The sequence below is a fragment of the Carex rostrata genome, chromosome 2 (genome assembly GCF_964058835.1).
Source record: "Carex rostrata chromosome 2, lpCarRost1.2, whole genome shotgun sequence".
In the NCBI taxonomy this organism is placed as follows: Eukaryota; Viridiplantae; Streptophyta; class Magnoliopsida; order Poales; family Cyperaceae; genus Carex; species Carex rostrata.
The window spans coordinates 6,388,801-6,409,970 of NC_135919.1; the positions used below are offsets into that span (position 1 = coordinate 6,388,801).

At 33.7% G+C, this 21,170-nt stretch overlaps 1 protein-coding gene and 1 pseudogene across 5 annotated transcripts; both read right to left on the reverse strand.

The window, feature by feature from the left end:
* Positions 1-2,119: 2,119 nt before the first annotated feature.
* Positions 2,120-3,780, reverse strand: LOC144571562 (protein DETOXIFICATION 49 pseudogene; annotated as a pseudogene).
* Positions 3,781-17,136: 13,356 nt separating this feature from the next.
* On the reverse strand, positions 17,137-20,939 carry LOC144571571 (uncharacterized). 5 transcript variants are annotated; one of them, XM_078320937.1, is made up of 8 exons: positions 20,849-20,939; positions 20,223-20,251; positions 20,081-20,186; positions 19,608-19,710; positions 18,900-19,010; positions 18,669-18,743; positions 18,443-18,556; positions 17,137-18,331 (listed from the first exon to the last, which is right to left on the reverse strand). In XM_078320937.1, exons 1-8 carry the CDS (start codon positions 20,936-20,938, stop codon positions 17,352-17,354), a joined length of 1,608 nt encoding a protein of 535 aa, XP_078177063.1. In that variant the 5' UTR covers position 20,939; the 3' UTR covers positions 17,137-17,351. The 5 variants fall into 5 exon arrangements, with proteins under 5 accessions (XP_078177063.1, XP_078177054.1, XP_078177045.1 ...); XM_078320928.1 differs by having other exon boundaries at positions 20,081-20,188; positions 20,219-20,251; XM_078320919.1 differs by having other exon boundaries at positions 17,137-18,325; positions 20,081-20,251.
* Positions 20,940-21,170: the final 231 nt, after the last annotated feature.

Below are 21,170 nucleotides of genomic sequence, written 5' to 3' on the forward strand. Positions count from 1 at the left end.
TCCAACAGAAACTATAATTTATGCTTATGTTCTGGGATGTTATGATTACATGAGTACATGACACTGGACATATTATATATGTCGTTTGGAAAAAAAAAAAAAAAAAATTTAGACTCCTCTGGGTACGAGGAAAAATATCCATGCAGTTTTGCTTAACAAATGGTGTGATTTTATTTGTTAAGATAAAATATATTGACTTAATTAGCTTTCAAGTTTATTATTTCCTTTTCCAAATAAGATTGAAGGAAAAGTTGTTGGCATGCAAGTATGCAACTAGGCGCATAAATAGTAATTAAATAGTAATGCAGGGACAGCAGGAGACAGGGTCCCGATCAAATCCCACAATTAATTACCAGTTTACCACCCATCTCATGCTCGTTTCCAACAGACAAGCTTGCAAATTAACACGCAAAAAAAAAAAAAAAAAAAAAAAATTGCAAATTTTCTCTTTTTCTTCTTCCCATTATTTTTTTGCATTCTCCTAACCTTCAAAATTTAAATAATATCTCATGAGTTCATTATTTCAGCAGTCTTGCTATCTCTGCTATAACTTTATTATTTTCTTGTCTACTAATACTTGCAGAAGAAAGCTAGAAACACAAATAATTAAGAACAATATTTTTTATTCGTAATATAATTATGGGTGAAAACGGAGCGGATACGCAGCAGATAGTGGTAAAATCATATATGCATTCCTTTTCTCATTTTCCAGATATCGATAAGGAGCGGATATCAGACGGATATGGATACGGATCAAGATCAAATTAGATATTTATAAAATGATATAAAAATATAAAATTTTATAATATTTATCTAATTATAATAGTGAATAACATAAATTTTTTATAAAATATATTAAAATATATGATATATATCTATTATTCGGACACAGATAATTTAAACATAAAAGGATATCAATACCCTTATTCACACGGATATTTATTTTTCTATGTATAAATATTTCGGTTATTTTTCTATGTATAAATATTTCGGACATATGGTGTGTCAATTTTTCTCTCTCACTCTATTTTACTTTAATTGCGATATAAATTTTCATATTTTTAGTATTAAGGTGACGTTAGAGTGAAGACCGTATAACATCGTCTCTATTTTCAACGCTTTCGTGTGCACCGTGCAAAAACCGTAAAATGCTCTATGTTTTTTCTGTTTTGCCTCCTGTGGACTGTACAAAGGCCAAGCGGTTCTCTCCATTCGCCAACACTGAAAGCGACAATCTAGATATTTAGGGTGAGGTTTTAATTTGAGATGGGAGTATGCCACTATGCCTCTATTCTTAACATTATTTTTAGGTGAGATTTTAATTTGAGGTGGAGTGTGCATTTTGTATGTATCTTATTTGTATGTATTATATATGTAATTAAAGTTGTGATACGAGCGAGAGAAAAGAAATCAGTATATAGATTTAGTTTTGACTTTTGACCATGAGTCGTTGACTGGGTCGTCGGACGCGGGAGCAGTCATTTTCTTGGTTTGTGTTTTGTATTTTTCACCCGCCTAGGCTAGGCTAGGCTATAAGTATAGGCTAACTGGGTCAAACGGATCATTTAACAGAACCCATGAAGAAGAAAGATGTGTGGCAGTACGTGGCACATCACTACAGGTCTACAGCTAGCTGGATTTAGAACAATCGAGCAACAGACCGAGTCTTCACGCGTCTGCTTTAATTAATTAATTAATGTGGGGTCCAACAACAGTAATTACTATATGTCAAACAAAACACAAGACACGTACTGCCTCTGTATATATTATATATACACCATCCATTTCTTTTTGATGAAATCTATACCATCCATTTGGCACTTGATTGACAACTGTTATGTATACATTGGCGACCGACTTGTATGATAAATAAATATTACTTGAAACCAGCAGCAACAGAAAGTACTTGAAAACAAATTAAGAAAATTAGATAAGGACATGAATTAATTTTGAGCAGATGGATGTTTTATATATACGTATACGTAGTCTCATTTGATTTCTTTGTTACAAGTTTAATTGAGGAACATATAATAAAAGAGGAATTACAAAATTGTTAATCCCATTAATTAATAATGTGATGATCGAAAGATTAGTTAGGTAGTATACAGAAGGCATGCACCCTCCAGTCAGTTAATTAGGCTTCATCTCCATTGATCGATCCCTCTCCTGATTTGGCGATGTCAACCCTTATGCTAATCACTCCTGATTTCACCGCTTTCTCCTCCTCCTCCTCCTCCTCCTCCTCCTCTACTGTCACCACACCGGCCCCGCCTGTCAGTAACTGTGCCCTTTCAGCCTGAGACTTCCAATCTGTGCTTCGAATCACAGGAATCATGAGAAGAACACAAGTGAACTGTGCAAACAGCAAACCAAACCACAGACCACTGAAGTCGAGTCGGCACCAAAATGCCAGAGCAACAGAAACTGGCATTCCCACCCCGTAAAATGAACCAAGGTTAATGTTTGCACCGACCTTTGGCCGTGCACTGCCACGCAATACACCACACCCTGTTGTCTGCGGGCAGTTGCCCAACTCACATGCACCAAGAATTGGGAGTACAGCTTCTGTCAGACTGATGATTGCTGGATCCACCGTAAACATACTGGCCCACACATTTCGTACAGCTGTTGCAAATCCGAATGCCACCATTCCCAATATAAAACCGCACACCATACCAACTGTTGCGGCACGTTTGGCTTTGTTTGGCCGGTTTGCACCAAGTTCATTCCCTACACGGGTTGATACACCAAAGCTGAGGGATGAGGGGAAAATGTAGATAAGAGAAGTGGTTTGAATCAGAATCCCCATGGAAGCAACGGTTGCCTGTGGATTGAGCAGCAAACCGCATAAAATAATCATGATTTCGTACCACCACCACTCGAGACAGACACAAACACAACTGGGTATGGCTAGAGAAAGAAGCGACCCCCACCCTCTGAAGCACTCGGTAGACAGAGAGAACCCACCAGTACGCTTGTGCATGCCGGAGAAGAGTATGTATACAAAGAGGAAGAAAAGGAGGTTTAGGTTAGCGCAAACAGAGGCAAGAGCGACTCCTCTGATTCCAAGGCCCAAAATAGAGACAAATAAATAGTTAATGGGTAGGTGCAACACAATTGCTAGTGTGGCACATAAGGTCAATGGTAGGTTGACCGATTGGGTGCGAAGGTAAATGCGTAGCGGGTGGAGGAAAGATTGAAGAAGAAGATCAGGAGTTGAGTAGAGGATGAACTGTTGCGCTGCGCTTGAGATGGATTCATCTTGGCCGCACAAAAGTAGAATGGGGCGCATGCAAGTCCAGAGCAGTGCAATGGGGATGGAAATACAGAGCAGTAGTAGGATTGTTCGTTGCAATGTGAGACCGAGGAGGTTGTGGCGCTTGGCACCGAAAGCTTGGCCACAAATGGGCTCCATCCCCATAGCCAGGCCAGAGAGGACAGAGTAGCCTGTGATATTAGCAAATCCAATGGCAAGGGATCCACCAGCAAGTGCAAGGCCCCCGAGTCTTCCGAGAAATAGCATGGAGATCATTGATCGAAGGTAGAGAAGAAGCCCGGTTAGAATCATGGGGGTGGCGAGGGAGAGAATCTTTCCGGCCTCGGTGAATGACTTGGTGGCAGCGTGTTTGTGTTTCTTGCCTAAGAGTGGCACCTCTACCTGATCTTGTATAGTGACGTTGATGACATGTTGGTTTAGTAAAGGGGTTGTGAGAGATTTGTTCTTGTTATTGTCTTGGTGAGACATGTTTGTTGTTTAATATATATAATTTGTTGAGCGCCGCACGATCGAGTGTGGTGGATGTTCCCCAAAGGGAAGGAAGATATAAGAATTCCTTTTTTGGTAGGGGAAAAGGTTAGAGCGATCGAGATGATTTAATTGTTTCAAGGAATGGTTATATTTGTGTTGGACAAACAAAGCTGCTGCTCTTTTTATAGATGGTTTCAACTTGCTGTTGGCCCCACTTTCTGATTTTTGTTTCTCCCTTTCTTATTTGTTATATTTTTATATCCTAATAATTGCTGGTTTCGAGTTGAATTAATTCAGCAGGATGCTGCTGGTTTAGATGGTTTGACAATGTTATTTTATTTCATCCAATTGTTTTATTAAGTTGTTTTCATAACACTCAAAAAAAGTCCACTCTAGTATTTTTTTTTTTTTTTTTGCATTGTCAAGACTTCACTCCATTTTCTACAAAAACAGGATATATCTCATAATTTCCGAGGGTCTTTCTGTTCCCAACAATATCTTATTATATATATACATACAAAATGTTTTTTGTTTCTCGCTCACCACATGAACTTGACTACTATTTGATGATCCATCAATCATTAAATTCAAAGTCTCAAATCTTTTTAAATTAATGATGAGCATGCATCAAATCTCATTATGTTTCTAAAGACATGATATATATGAATATGTACTATATATATATATCAGGTTATCAACACCTGAAATGTCAATATCTCATTGTTTTTAACATTATTAATGATGTCCATAACCATTATTTAATATAAAGAAACCACAATTTAAGAAAATTAAATTGTTGCTTCTAATTACATAATTACAAAAAAAAAAATCGTCAAATATCCAATCATTTGTTTGAACTGGAGAAGGTCTCAACGAATAGTTTACCAATTAGTTTCATATATTTTTGGATGTACGGGTATACATATATTATATATAGTTTATTATTTGACTTCTATATAGAGTACTTGTTTCTAATTATATTTTCCAGCTTGATGAGTTGATTAGAACATAAATCTCTATGTCAAATGTCAAACTCCATATTTTTTTTATCATAATAACAATTCTCATATTGCTTCTAATTAATGGAGTTTGACATTTTTGAAACAATTAATATATAATTATATTTTTAGCTTGATTTTGAAGCGAAGTCGACGTGCATGCATCGCATGTACATTAATTGGCATCACACGTTAATGTACATGTTGTAACTGTAATTAATTCAATTTAATCTTGAGGTGAAAATAATATTGGACACACTATATAGTAAAAAAACATCCCATCATCACCAAGTACATTAGTGACAGTTCATGTAAATTATTGTAGTGTTAATTTATTATAACAAATTGGTATATAAATTGGAAATATCACTAATGGTTCTTTTTGGAAATAAATCGTCAGTGAAAGTGAATCAACTATGACAGCTATTTACATAAACTACATATACATGAATAAGACAGTATCCACGAGGATAAAATATAATTAATTATCCACGTACACTGATAGAAAAGTGTTTTTACTGAATGTGTCGGTATTACTAACAAAAATACCCGCAACAATACCCTTGCAAATATCCTCGATACTGTTCCATTCTTGTAGATCTTCTCTAATCGCTAATGATTTTTTGGAAGAAACCTTCAGAGATAATTGGTCACTTTCAATAAAAAATAAATAAATAAAAAAATCTCACAACAAATTGTTGAAATCATCACTGGCATTTTTGGAAGAAACTGACAGTGATAATTTATCACTTTCGTTAACAGTTTTTTTCTTAATAGAACCATTAGTGAAGATTGCTAGAATCATTGACTACTGTTATTTGAAAGAAACCGTCAATATAATGATTGATCGAAGAAAATCAGAGTTAATAAAAATTTATAACCTACTTAATTTTCTATCGATTCAAATTACAAGTGCATAATTTTATCAAATTAAGTAGTACAAATGGAAGTCGATCCGTATGTAATTAATTATTTAGGCTTTAATTGAGTGATCAAATCACAATATTTCAAAAGGATAAATAAAATTTGAAGTTGTTATTAATTGTTAGGTTTTATATTAATTGTGCAGAAAATTAGATGTAAATTTATCTAAAGATGTCAATCATCGATCTGTCTTTCGATCTATATATATATATAGGTCAGGAGAGCTAGCTAGCTAGGGTCCAGGGGGCGTGTAGTACTGCTGATAAGTGGAGTAAAAAAGAAATCTAATATATATGCATGGAATCACTTAATTAATTAATTTGTAACTGCATGCATGCTCGATCAGATGAAGAGGTGCTTTAATTTGATCGATACGGCCGGGTAGCTAGCCTAGCTAGCTCATGCTAATTAATTAGCTGATATATATATATATATATATATATATATATATATATATATATATATATATATATATGTGTGTGTATGTCTCCATCTTCAGGACCGCATTAAGAACTGTCCATCGATCTTCAGATCAGTCGACTTAATTAAGTCTTCGATAGGAATTTGCAACATTAACCTAGCTAGCTAGCTATTTCTCAAAGAAATGGGAATTAAATTAATAATTAAAATTGACATGTTCAAATATAACTCAAGACAAAACCCTATGATATTTATTTATTTTCTTACTCATCATAGGACAAACACAAATTCTTATACGTACGTTATTGATACACAATTAATTAAAACCCAATCTTTTTTTTTTTTTGTTCATTTTCTAATCTAGAATAGAATTAATAGAACTGGAGTGTTCTTAAGTTCACCAATGTCCTTAGTGAACTCAAGTCTAAAACCCATTCAAAATTAGTGGTTATTAATTACGTGTGTCAAACGGTACGCCTTATAAATTAAAGTGAACAAAAAGAGATGAAAAGAAAATAAAGGAGATGCTATGGAACAGCTGGTTAATTAGATAAATGAAAATTAAGTTGGAGATAAACACATAAAAGAAGTTATTAATTTCTTTCGGTTGTGGTATATATATATATAGCTAGTGGGATTCTATATATTCTGTTCGAAGCCAAATTAATTATAAACCAACGTCTTAGATACGCGCGAGCGCATGAAATTAAGTGGACATTAACTTTAGTTAGGCATCTTTCCATAATATGTTCTGCAATTAATTAAGCCAGTTAGATCTAGGTAATTAGAGAGCTTCAACTTGACTATGTATATACACTTTATTTATTTATTCCATCTTTGTAAAGACACAACATTGCACTACCAGCTAATTAATAATCTATATTTGGTACTCTGTTCAAAATGTAATGGTTGTGATCAATGGAAATGATGCCTACGGGCTTGAAAGTTAGCAAAAAAAAAAAATTTAAAATAAAATAATAGTCCTACTGAACGATCCCATGCACCATCGCAACTCGCGAGTCCTGTGCTGTAGTCTTTTTTTGAAAAACTGATCAGTAGAAGCTACTAATTAAGTAAGGTTACAACTGTTGTAAATAACATTATTCTTTAATTCTGGTTATAGAATACCAGTGAAGAAGTCCTGCATGCATGTGCTGTCATCCGCGAACTTTCAACATCAAAGATAATCAAAATTAACCCTCCATCTGAATGTATAAAGTGAATTCACATTGGATATGATTCAAACAAATGTAATTAAGTAGATTCTCGTTCTAGAACTCGATCATTTGAAAATTAAACGGGCAAGCTGACGTTACTTACCTAACAAATAAAAATCTTCGTGTCTCAAGAAATTATTAATTATTTTCTCCGATCGAGGTGGTTAATTATTTAGCTTTGTCAAGAACGTGGTGGCAGCTGAGTACGTAGCATGGAGTAGGATAGATGCCCATCAGATCTAGCTACTTTAAATTTGATGGGCTCCAGAATCGTCCGATCTGCTTTAAGATTTGTGTGTTCTTTTTATATGGAAGCAGCTAACAGTCCCCCAACTCCAGTCTCTCAAAAATTCCCGGATATTTTCAACTAATTCTGTAAACATCAATACTAAATCCTGTAAACTAATTCAACAAATCCTGTAAACATAAAAACGCGTGAAAGTTGTTAAAAACGCGTGACAGCTGTTAGAGACCACCTTCTGTGAACATACACATAATATCCTGTAAACATACACATATTATTATGTAAACATGCACATATAATTCTGTAAACATACATATTGTACTTGAAATTATAGCAGTTGAAATTATGACAGTTATGGCAGTTAAAAATGCGTCAGAACTAAGCCAAAAAAGGAAGGCTTTTATACATGAAGATTTTTGGGGGACTGTAGCCCGAGGGACATTACCTTTTCTCTTTTATATATATATATATATATATATAGTACGGCTAACGCGCTTCCTCTAGCATATGGGCCGAAATGCTTCCGGTGGAAATTTGAAATTTCAAAATCCAAAAAGTCGATCTGAACCGTTCATCTCCTTCTCCATATTAATATCTGCTTGGAGACCAAATTTTACATTTTTCTGAAATTTTTTACTATTTATTAAGCCACTTTGAAAATCACTGATCCAACGGTGGCTTAACAAAACAGTAAAACCATTGGATCAGCTATTTTCAAAGTAGCTTAATAAATAGTAAAAAATTTCAGAAAAATGTAAAATTTGGTCACCAAGCAGATATTAATATGGAGAAGAAGATGAACGGTTCAGATCGACTTTTTGAAGTTTAAATTTTCAAATTTCCACCAGAAGCATTTCGGTCCATATGCTAGAGGAAGCGTGTTAGCCGTACTCTATATATATATATATATATAGAGGTGGGCTACGGTGAGTTGCGAAGTAAAACGCGTTTCTACTCCACGCCGTATTTTTATTTTGAAAGTCCAAACGACCGATCCGAACCGTTAGATGTTTAATCCATATTGAAATGTGCTTGGAGACAAAATTTTACTATTTATTAAGCATTTTTGAAAATTGCTGTTCTGCTGTGAACAGTAAAATTTTCTGGACCATCAGATCAGCGACTTTCAAAATTGCTTAATAAATAGTAAAAAAATTCTAAAAAATGTAAAATTTTGTCTCAAAGCACATTTCAATATGAAGAACAAGATGAACGGTTCGGATCGACGTTTTGAACTTTAAAATCGCAAAATATGAGCGTGAAGTAAAATAGTTGCTTTACTTCGCAACTCACCGTAGCCTAGCTCATATATATATATATATATATATATATATATTTGTGCACGCTCATGTCAAATTTTTTGCACACCAATTTTAAAACGGATCTTATGATTCTGGAGTCCATCAGACCTACTCCGTTCTCGTCCATATAACACAAACAAGTTTTAGTTCCTAATTATGAAACAAAGGGAAGATTCTATGGTTAATCAGCATATCTATTAATATGGTGTTTAAGAAACTTGCTTCACAAATTATAAATAATAGAACAATTATATTCAACCCCACACTCATATCCCTCTCCATCCCCACAACTACAATTTAGAAAGATAACATTATGGTCCCCACTAATTATTTAAACACTTCTAAAATTAAAGGGTCCAAGATAAATAAGGAATGTGATAATTCTTTAGAGGTTGTACTATGCCCTCACTAATTATTTAAATACTTCTAAAATTAGAGAGTCCACTTTTAAAATTAGAGGTTGTGCTATGGTCCGCACTAATTATTTATCCATACAAAAAATATTCATCACGATAAACGTATACGAGGTGCCTATTCAAGTATTTTTTACATAGGTATAAATACTCTAGTGTATAAGTATAAATACTTGTAATACTTGATATTAATACTTTCATATGTCAGTCACTATTATATGTAAAAAATATTTGCAAGTATATGTATAAATACATGTGTAACGACGTGTCTGAAAGTATGTCATCATGGATCTCATTTGAAAGAGAAAATTACTTAGAAGACGTTGGTGGTTTTAGATTCGCAAAATTTCTTATAGATCGTCAGAAATGTGGACAAGATTGAAATAAGATTAAAAAACTCACCTCTAAAAAGGTGCATGGCCCCCCATGTAGTTTGAAATTTGTTTGGAGACACAATTATTTATGTAAAAATTGTTTATATTGGTATAAATACTTTCGTTCTTAGAGATAAATATTTTTGTACGTAAGTATTAATACTTTAAAAAAAATCAGTGTTGTTGTTTTTATGGTCCCATGGTAGTTATGGAAATTAATGGGGGGGATAAATGAGGAGATGGGAGTGCGGAGATAATTATCAGCATCCTAAATAATATATATAAGATGTTTCATATTTGAAAAAAGAGAGAAAGATATATTGACAATCATTTGCAAAAAAATTGTGACTACTCATATAAAATGATAATCAATAATTGTGATAAGTGATAAAATGATAATCCACAATTGCACCAACTAATAAAATGATAATTAAATTCTAAGAAAGTAAAATTGTAGAATTTATGTACGTATAGTTTGCATGGGACGCTATTAAATTGAGTATAATTCGAAAAAACATTTAATTAGTGATTAAGTGTGGATAAAAGTGAATAGTTAATTTTCCAAAATTTTCAATGATGATTAATTGATTCTCAAATTGGATCCAACTTTATACAAAGAACTGTATATATATTTAACATACTTGTGATTTTTTATATTTTTATAATTATTTAAGATTAAAGTAGCATGCGATGTGCTCACCAAGAGGGTTTGGTGAGTACAACTTCAAAAACCTATCGGATTGGTTTAAATAAACAACGAATTCAAACTGTTGAAACTGATATACTTCACGAGCAATGCATGTACTTGTTAAATTTTGAAATTTTCGAATTTATTTATTACAAAATCAAGCGGTAAGAAAATGAAATTTTATAAATTATTTTATAAGTTGTTTTGATGCCTTATTTTTTATCAAACTTTTTTACAACTTAATTTGATACTAAATGAACACGCATTACTCGTAAAGTATATTGGTTTTAACAATTTGAATTTATCATATGAAGCCAATTCAATAGATTTTTAAAATTGTACTCAGTAAACTCTCTTAATAAGCATATTACATGCTAATTTTGCTCATTACTCAATATGTAGTCTCAATACTTAAAAGAATATTTCTTATCTATCTATACACACACACACCCCTGTTATCTCTTAAGAAAAATATTAACAAAAAGAAACAGGCACAGACAAAGAATTATACATGCATGTCACTATCATTGAAGTCGCGGTGTTCTAAATTGTGCAACGAAAATGAGGCACAAAAATTGAACCGTCGTTCGACTTTCACCCCTCTAGATGAGCCCTAATTTTGTCTTTAGCTATAGAATATGCGCGTTGATTTTTTTTTAGAACAATTTTGACAGTAAAGATACCTAATTAGAACGAAATTTGAATTATGCACGATAGGCAATTAATTAAGTAGCATTCTAATTTGTAAGTATTAATGCCGACATGATATGATATGAGTTTCTTAACCTTTAATGGCACTGTGTATAGACAAATGAATAATGTGTACAGAGGAAATACGACTTTTAAATTATTCAAATTGAAATTCTGCACTTCTAGTTCCGCATGCATGTATCTAGCAACATGGATATCAAATGATGTCGGCACCATAAGGATTTGGATTAATGTTTCTCTTTCTCTTTTTATCTCTCAAATATATCTCAATTATTTTTCAATTAACTTAAATAAATGAGAATTATGTATATAAAAACAATATCGAAAAAGTGATAATTTTATATATGTATGTAGAAAAAATAATACATATTACATCTAACAATTTAATTTATTTTGATATATAAGTTTTAGATATATTATTGTTATAAAATAAAATAAAAAATAGAGACATAATAACTAAAAAAAATTAATTTGAATTTAATGGAGTCGTAAGTAAAAAAATTTGGGTAGGTATTGGATGAGTCGCTTTCCTATAATATATAACTCCAATGACAAAGTAGTGTAACCCATGTCGGCTTGACTTTGACTTACTTAATTAGTCAAGTCCATATATTTGTATGACTGCGTCCAAGTCAAACAACTTTCAACATTTTGTGTGAACAAGTTGAAAGGTAGATATTACACTACACTACATTACATTACATTACATTAATTGTAAATGGACTTTTGCTATTAATATCTTTTAGGAAAATTGGAATATATGGGTCTTTATATTTGAGATAATTAAACACTTATCTATAATTGCTTAATTCTTTTTCAAAAATAAATAAGCAAGTCGACCTTTCACTTCTAATTAAATATCTATAAAGAATCTCATTTATAGATACTTAATTAGAAGTTGATATTATTATATTATTTTTGTTGTTGTCAAATATTTTTTATTAATCGATAATGTTTTAGGAGCAAAGTTAGGGTGTGGTGATTTATCAAGAGAGTTTATTGAGCACAATTTTAAAAGTTTATTTATTGATTTTAAACGATAAATTGGATAATAAACTGGATACCTTAAACTTAACGATAAATTAGTTTACTCGGATACTTCATAATGGGCTCTGTATCTGTATCAGGTGCGTATCGGATACGGATACGGATACGATACGCTAACTGGCATATCTGATGACGTGGCGTATCCTTAACCTCCCGATACGGTCAGGATACGCTTTGAAACGTGCTGATACGGCCCATTTCCGCGCAGATACGAAACTGACATGGCTACAGACGAATATATTTTCCTTTTGTAGACCGCACATGGACTCAAATGTAGTCTCCATTTCAATTTTTTTTGCGCACCAAGCCGTGAGCCGCGCAAACTCAATTAATTGAGCAAAAATCATGCTATAACCAAGAGTCGAACCTTGGTTCTATGGCTAATATAAATAAACTAATAAAAAAACAATATATATAATAAACATATCGTATCTAGAATTTTAAAAATTACCATATGGCCATATCCGCATAGTATCTGATTCGATACCCATGCAACATAGATCCAATATATTATCGGGATTTTAGTCTGTTGGGATTCCTTGGCAGCGTGGCTCATAAGTCATATCATGCTTTTATAACAAAGTGACCCTTGATTAGAATGTAAACTACGAAATTGCCATCCTTACAGTCCTGTTGTATTTGACTGTAATTTAAAAAGAAAATAATATGTATCCTGTTTGCAACTCCGAATGATTGAGTTAGTCCCACAACAAGCGGTATTATTTCAGATGTCTGATAGCGGGAGTAGCGTTTGGTAAACGGGCCGGGCCGGGCGGTCCAGGCAAAACTCGGGCACAGGCACAGGTAACTACGGTCATGGGTGTCACGGGCACACAGGTACAACGGGCCAAGCGTCACGGGTTTTTTTTTTCAAAAATCCTGTCCTGCTCGTTTAATACCCGTGTCTGCGGGCACGGGCACGGGTAGCAATGGTCACGGGCACACGAGTACAACGGGCCGGGCATCACGGGTTTTTTTTTTTTTCAAAAATCCTGCCCTGCCCATTTAATACCCGTGCCCGTCACGGGTTCAGGGGCAGGACGGTCCGGATACGGGGGGCCAGGCGGTCCGGTCCGGTACGGGTCAGGACCGGTTTTTTTTCTGTTTTTTTTGTTTATGTTTTTTTTTCGGTTTTTTTGTTCTTTTTTTTTCGGTTTTTTTGTCCTTTTTTTTTTCTTGTTTTTCTGTTTTTTTTTTTTCTAAAAACCAATAAATTATAAATCCAAATTCATACCTATTAAAATTCATTTGACATAGTAATTATATTTGTTAAAAATAGGTTATAACTTATTTTTATAACCTATAAAAATTCTAATTTATTTGTTCACTCTCCATTTGAAATATGAGTAATTATATTTGTTTTTGAACTCAATAATTTTTGTTATAATTAACACATTTTAATTGCTTATGTAATTATATCTTTCTTATAAAAATAAATAATACATATATACAAAACAAAATAAGAAAATCAAAAGATAAAAATTTCATTTGTTGTGAATTAAAGTCATAAATACTCAATTTTGAAAGTAAAAAACTAATTGAGATAAATGAAGGAAAACTAACATTGAAGTAAAGGAAATTACAACTAGCAACTGATAGCTCGCGTTTGAAAGTAAAAATAATACAACGTTGAGATAATCCTAATCGGAATCAGAGTTCCACTGCTTCTTTCGTTTTCTCTTTTGCCTGCTTCGCTTAGACTTGTCTAAGGCGCAGGGTGGGCATATAAAATGCTTGAACCTTATATCCTCCCTTGTGCGTGTCGGGTAGGCGCTAATGCAAGAAGGGTGGAAAGCTTGCAAATATTCCGGGCAACAAAACATCTTGCTCCTCTTCCCATATTGGTGACAGGGATTGCAAAAATCCACCGGTTCTTTGTTTGTACGTTGTTGGGACTTTTCATGAAGGTTCTCAGGGTTTTCTTCTTTCATAAGTTCCTCGGGATCTCTTGAGCGGAAGTAGGGGAGGGCTCGTGTACGAGATTCCACTGAGGGCTCTGCAATCGGGCTGAGAGCTCGCGTATGAGATTCTGCTGTGTTGGCACTCATTCTTAATAGAATAAATCTAACCTATTCAAAACAAATATAATTACTTCACATATTCAAAAAAAAAAAATCTAACATCTTTTATTAACCTATTAAAAATAAATCCGAATTTCAAAAATAAAATCTAACCTATTCAAAACAAATAAAATTACTTCACATATTCAAAAAAAAAATCTAACATCTTTTATTAACCTATTAAAAATAAATCCAAATTTCAAAAATAAAATCTAACATATTCAAAACAAATCAAATTACTTCACATATTCAAAAAAATAAATCTAACATCTTTTATTAACCTATTAAAAATAAATCCGAATTACAAAAATAAAATCTAACCTATTCAAAACAACTCTAATTACTTTACATATTCAAAAAAAAAAAAAATCTAACATCTTTTATTAACCTATTAAAAATAAATCCGAATTTTAAAAATAAAATCTAACATATTCAAAACAAATCAAATTACTTCACATATTCAAAAAAATAAATCTAACATCTTTTATTAACCTATTAAAAATAAATCCGAATTTTAAAAATAAAATCTAACATATTAAAAAAAAATCTAATTACTACATCTAACAAATCTAACATAAACTAAATAAATCTAACATAAAATAAATCTTACAAATCTAATTACTTAACAAATTTAATAAATCTAACATTCAATAAATATAACAAATCTAATTACTTAACATTCAATAAATCTAACATAAACTAAATCTAACATTCAATTTAAATTCTAAATTTCTCTACAAAAATAAATCTAACATTCAATATTTCAATCTAACAAAATTTAATCTAGCAAAATTTAATCTAACAAAATGTAATCTACCAAAAATTAATGTTACCTTTTTAATTTCGCGGGAAAATCTTCGAGAATACCTTCGTAATTCCGTTTCCGTTTGCGTATTTGCATTTGCGTATTTGTTAAATTAACAACTATAAATTTTTTAACAATAAAATTAAAATTGGAGAATAATAAAAATATTGAGATTGAGATTGAGAGAATGAGAGCTGAAAATATTGAGAGAGATGTGAAAATTTGTAAGGAATGGGTGTATATTTATAGAATTTTGTTTGGAGGGATTAAAATTTGAATTAAAAAAAAAAAAACGGGTAGGGGTTCAGGTAGAAAGTGGGGCTGTGGAGCATGGGGGGAATGGGGGGGGGGGGGGGGGGTGGGCGCGGGGGGGATTTGAGTTTAAATTTTGAATTTTAGAGCAAAAGTAAAAATAAAAATAAATAAATAAATAAAAAAAAAAATTCTGCCACGGGCACGAACGCACGGGTTCACGGGCGTCACGGGTACGGGGGTCCGGGTTTCTCACGGGTATTTTTCCAAAAAATCGGGTCAGGCCCGTTTAATACCCGTGCTCGTGTACCCGTGCATACCCGTGGCACGGGCACGGTCCGGGTTGGGCCCCCGGGGGCATTTACCAAACACTAAGCGGGAGTCGAGGGTTTCAGTCCGGGTCTGGACACAGATATATTCAAATTTGTACCCTCTGCATTAACTTATATTTTGAGTTAATACATATGGATTGTCATTTTGCTTTTGAGTTAATACATCTGAATTGTTCAATCAGCTTTAAGATTCGTGTGAATTAAATCCACACTAATATTAAAAACCCTATGTTTTAGGCGGAAGCCAAATGAACTATGTTTACAATCGGACAGCCGATATCTATTAACTTAAAAGATGCTCTTTTGAGTTAATGCAGACAATGTGGACTCGATATATTCGGATATCCAATCCGTTTAGCTTTTCTAGATATTATCATATCCATCCGATAATCCAGATCCGTTTACATCCCTACTAAAAATGTACTATTAATTTTAGAATCATGAATTAAGCAAAATTTTGAAAATTTCGAATTGACTTTGTACAAATGGCCATACATAATTGTATTAAGTTTATAATTTAACAGTTCGGAGGTGCGTTTCACCCCTGGCACTGTGGAACTGCGTTTCACCTTATCAGAAAATCGATGTTTCAGAAAAAAACAGCGAATTTTCGTTTTTACTCTTTGACAGTCTTGTTTCAAATTAAACCATAATATTTTTTTGAATAAAAAATTAAGCCATAGTTTTTAGTGTTTTAAGTTTGTATTCATAACTTTTGAGCAATATGAAATTGTGTATGAAACAAAATACTGTACATACTGGTACGGTGATTGTTTATCTCTGTTTCTTTTTTCCAGTGCAGATCAGGTGCAAGTTATGTGTCGGATTGCAAGACGCTGGTGGAAGCGGTAACTGATGATAGGTCAGAAGAAGTAACCATCATGACAGGCAACAGAAGTCGTAGCCAAGTACGCGTTTTTGTTTCGAGTCTTAAGATGTTTTAGGTAGTATGAATTGTTGTTACTTTTTATCAATTTTCTGTTTGTTTTTCATGTTTTGGAGGTTTAAATGGCAACATCAGCCATTTGGAAGCTATGTAACCATCCCTCTATTATGAAAGAATTTATGTTTTACTATTTACTAATGTGCTAGCAGTTTTGTCCAGATATTACATCATTTTATCATGTTCGATTTAATTTTGTTACTTTCATGATCTTCATACTTGTATTGTTTGGTTATTAGCATGATCTATCTTAAGTTCTTAACAAATAAAATTAATGTGTGAATATGCACTGGTTAATATTGGGGTACCTTTTTTTTGCAAAGAATACAAGTAATAATAATTGTACCAGTAATTCTTTTCATTCTTTTCAATCTTTTCCTATATTTTAGTTCCAGGTAATAATTGTACCAGTAACTATGTAATTATATTCTAATTTTCAAAAATGTTAAGATGAATTACAACTATTCTATTTTAATCAAATTGTTCTACCTTCTACGAGAATGGCTGTATGAGATCTTTAATAAATTAAAAAATCATTAATCACATTTAAAAAAAGAATAAATATTTGATAACTAAAAATCTTATTTTCCCATTGCAAGACACGGACACTTGACTAGTACTATAAATAATCATTAACAATCATAAAAGAAGGGATCCACTGCCAATAATGATAGACAAGTGTATATTATATACGGTTTACATAACAGAAATTATTTACCAAAGAAATTAACAGAAAAATGACTTTGTAGAACCTATGTATAAACACTTGGGGAACAAAAATGATAACTATATGAATATATGATACTAACAAAAGTTTTAATTATGATGATTAAAATAACATGATAATGATAATTATGACGACCAAAAAAAAAAACTATGCAAGACATAACACTTTTTCCATCCAAGTGCCGCCCTCGAGTCTCTGTATCAGCTTCCAAGCCCCTGGAACCTGTATCTTTAAATCCTTGAGCGCCTTTATCACACCCTGTGCTAGCATCTCTTCTCGGCATCTCCAGATTGGGACGAGGTACAGAAGGCAAGCAATGGCCGGCACCAAACATGTCCTCACCGTATCTGACCTCAGCATCCTCACCAAACCAGCAATGCAAGCTGGGTCCTTTCTTACTATGTCGAGGTTCTTATTGCACCGCAACAGACAGCACAGGGCCCTAGCAGCAGCCTCATGGGATGCTGTCAAATCCTCATCCAACATGTTAGTAAGAAGGTGTATGGCACCTGATTTCCCAAAAGCTGCTTGAAGACGATTTGATCTAGGCAAACTGGGAATTGTGGCCGCAATAACCTGTCGAGCAGCTGACGATTCATGCCTCAGTACATGAACCATGAGAGGTATAATGCCCTGCGAAAGGAGGAGAGAGACAGGAGTGGCAGGGGCAATATAGCAAAGCGCCTCAGCCTCAACTTCATATGACCCAGGCCCACTCAGGGATCGAATCAGCCTTTTAAAGCCTCCCTCAACGACTACAAGTCTACGCATAGCATCACTGATGCGAGTGCCTTTGGTGAGGTTACGCAAGGTCTGAACCGCATACTGTTGACAGCGTGGTATGCTGCAAAACGAGAGAATCTCAACCATGGCTGGGATAACCCTAGCATCAGCCATCAACTGTCGGTGTTTCTCCGGCAGTTGCAATGAGATGTCTCTGAGAATCCTAGCAGCCAAAGATATTGCTGCATCATCCCCAGAGAAAATGAGGTCAACTAGCGGCCGAAGACAAGATGTTGCAATAAGCTGTACAGTATCAGGAGTTAGGGATATGCATTTGAGAGTGCTTGCTGCTGCCTTCCTGGTATCTAAATCAGCTCCTTGGAGGTCTGACATCAACTCTAGAACTGAGAGCAAGAAAGAAGCTCATTAGCTAGAATTATAAAGGGAATAATACTAGTACTACATAACATAGACTACAATGAAAGAACAGCATTAAAGCAAATGGCACGTCATACCTACAACATCCAGAGGAATCTGACTATCAGCATTTGTACCAGTGTCCATGTCAAAATAGATCTCTGCATTGCTGTCAGCATCAAGCCTGTCGAAAACCAATTTTCCAGGAGTACCTAAAAAAATAATGGAACCAGATAAGTAACATGTTAAATTATCATTTTGCTAGCAAACACCATGATTCCATGAGTAAGAAAAAAGAAACGATTAAGGAAACGAAGACAGTACCAGTATCTGCATCAAAGTATGTCTCACTGCCACTGTCATACTCAATCCTGGACAAACCTAGGTTTTCAGCGGTGCCTAGAAGAAGAGAAGAAGGTTAACTAACTTTTGGGTAATTCATCAGAAAACACAATCCTATAAAAATAAAAAAATAAAAAAAAGGAATTGAATAGAACATGTTATTAGCTCAATATACTACAGTGTATTACAAAGACAGATCTAGCCTCAACATACCTGTACCAATGTGTGAAATCACTCCCACGCTGGTACAATCATCAGACTCAGTTGTGGCAGAGCACTGTTGCGGTTGATCCAGACTGTATAAACCCAATGGGTTCCGGTTTTCTGCAAGATGAGAGGTTTTGTGTTAGATGCAATCAGTGACGAGGTATTAGCTTAATTTGCTCCTTACAGCATTATAACTGGTAAAGGCACAAAGGTTATGGTACTAAGAGTCTAAGACTACTTTGAAGTACTTCTGTTATGAAGAGATGTCAGGTCCCATTACTAAACTGGGATAAGCAATGGCTTAATTTATAAAGACCAAAAAGGAATTCTACTTTTGTGCAACGGCATGTACTCGTACTATAAATAATCACAGTTATTACCCACTATAAATGACTTGGAACAGGATGTTGCAAGTACTATAAATTTGGTTATGTTCACACTTTCATCAAGAAAACTATAAAATACCCAATCAATGCGAGCAGAACTGGTACTTGCAACATAAGCATCAAGGATAATCCCAGAAAATGGGAACATAAAATGAAAAAATTTGAAATGAAAGGATCACATAATCTTTACTGGTACGGAGATAAATGTAGGTTCAGAGTAACACTAAGCACTCAAGTCCTTGAATTCCTATCAATTTTGCAGATAAAACTACAGAAAAATGCTAGCCTAGCTAGCAAAATATAGCAGAAAAAAGAAGACCAAGTGTACCAGGTACAGCAGCAATTGGTCGAATGGTTCCGTGAGGTACATTGGTAGTGTGTGAGGTCACCAGATCAGTTAAAATGGGAATTTTCTTTGGAACTGTTTGTAACTATGGAGGAGAACACAAAATTTAAAGGAAAAAGAAACCTCAATATGGCTTGCAAGATCACTGATACATAATTAATTATAATAGAAACGGACAATTTAAATGTACACGATCAGAAAGTCCAAATGCAAAATGAAATTTAGATAGAGAACAGGTGGTACTGGTATTTTATTGATCATGGTACAATAGCTTAGCTGAGGGGTATGTGCTTCTAGGACACAGTACCGGTCTTTTATTATATTACATATTGGTTTAGTTAGATTGCATATAACAAAACACATAATTAAGGTAACAAATAAATCTGACGTGAATAATAAAAGTATTCTGTTAAATGAACCTAAAATAAGACAATTTAACAGTAAAGAAAACACACAGTTGATTCCGGGTTGGGTAGTGTCTGATACGGTGGCAAATTGAGTGGTGGTGAGCAGCCAGGATCAGGATCAGGTTCTGGCATACTTGACCTTGTATGAACTGGCGGTACTGGTACTGGTACTGGTACTGGTACTGATACTGGTACTGGTACTGGTGGGGGTAATATTATCTGCCAAGTCAAGATTAATTAATTACATATAACCGGAACAATATCAAATTAATTACATATGAAAGGAAGCTCAATTAACACAACACTCACTAATTTTGACTATAAAAATTAATCAGATGTCAAACTTGACCAAGCTTTTCAACAGACAGATTCTGGGCTCAACATTGATTGGAACAAACTAAAAGGTTGAACAAGGCATGGAAAAGCAAACCAACAAAAAGAGGTGATGACCAATAAAGGATGAATTAACAACTGTAAACGAAAAGTGTAAAAGAGAAGAAGAAAAAAAGACGGGATCTTGAAATAGGTGAAATCTATGCAATCTAGTCAGATACGAAAAGGGTTTTGGCCCCTGGACCAAGAAAAAGAGAGACAGAACTACTGAAGAATAGTTCTTTATAATTTGCAATTCCTAGATAACTATAGTGCTTAATGCAAAGCAAAGAAAAACAACTTGTTTTTTCGAAAATCATGTCAAAGATGAAAATCGAAACAAAGAATCAGTAAAATCATGATTTTGTGAACAATCGGGAAAAAGAAAATCAAAGGATAGAGAAGTAGAGAAAGAAAGTAATTGTTAAAAGAAAGAAAAATTACCGACAAGATCGTGGCAAGAATAATTAAGTATTCGTGGATTGCGTCTAAGATGATGATCGAAATAAGAATAAGAAAGACAACGATGGGCATCTTAATTTCAACAAGTATATAAATTACATACATTACATATATATATATACACAGTTGATCAGGGGCGGCTAAAATGTAGGTCAGGTTTGATGAGCACACATCAAAAATTTATTGAATTGTTTTTGGAACAATAAAATTGTTGAATCTGTTTATTTTATGAGTTGTACGTACATGTAAAATTTTAAAAGTTTCGAATTTATTTTATTACAAGATTAAGCGGTTAAAAATATGA

What these genes read in the sequence shown, in the direction of transcription:
- LOC144571571 (XM_078320913.1), bottom strand. Translation starts at nt 20,938, where the DNA reads ATGCCCATCGTTGTCTTTCTTATTCTTATTTCGATCATCATCTTAGAC. An exon ending in ACCAATTGCTGCTGTACCTG is followed by an intron (nt 19,011 to 19,607) that starts GTACACTTGGTC and finishes CTCATCTTGCAG; the next exon opens with AAAACCGGAACCCATTGGGT. An exon ending in GATTCCTCTGGATGTTGTAG is followed by an intron (nt 18,332 to 18,442) that starts GTATGACGTGCC and finishes TCTTGCTCTCAG; the next exon opens with TTCTAGAGTTGATGTCAGAC.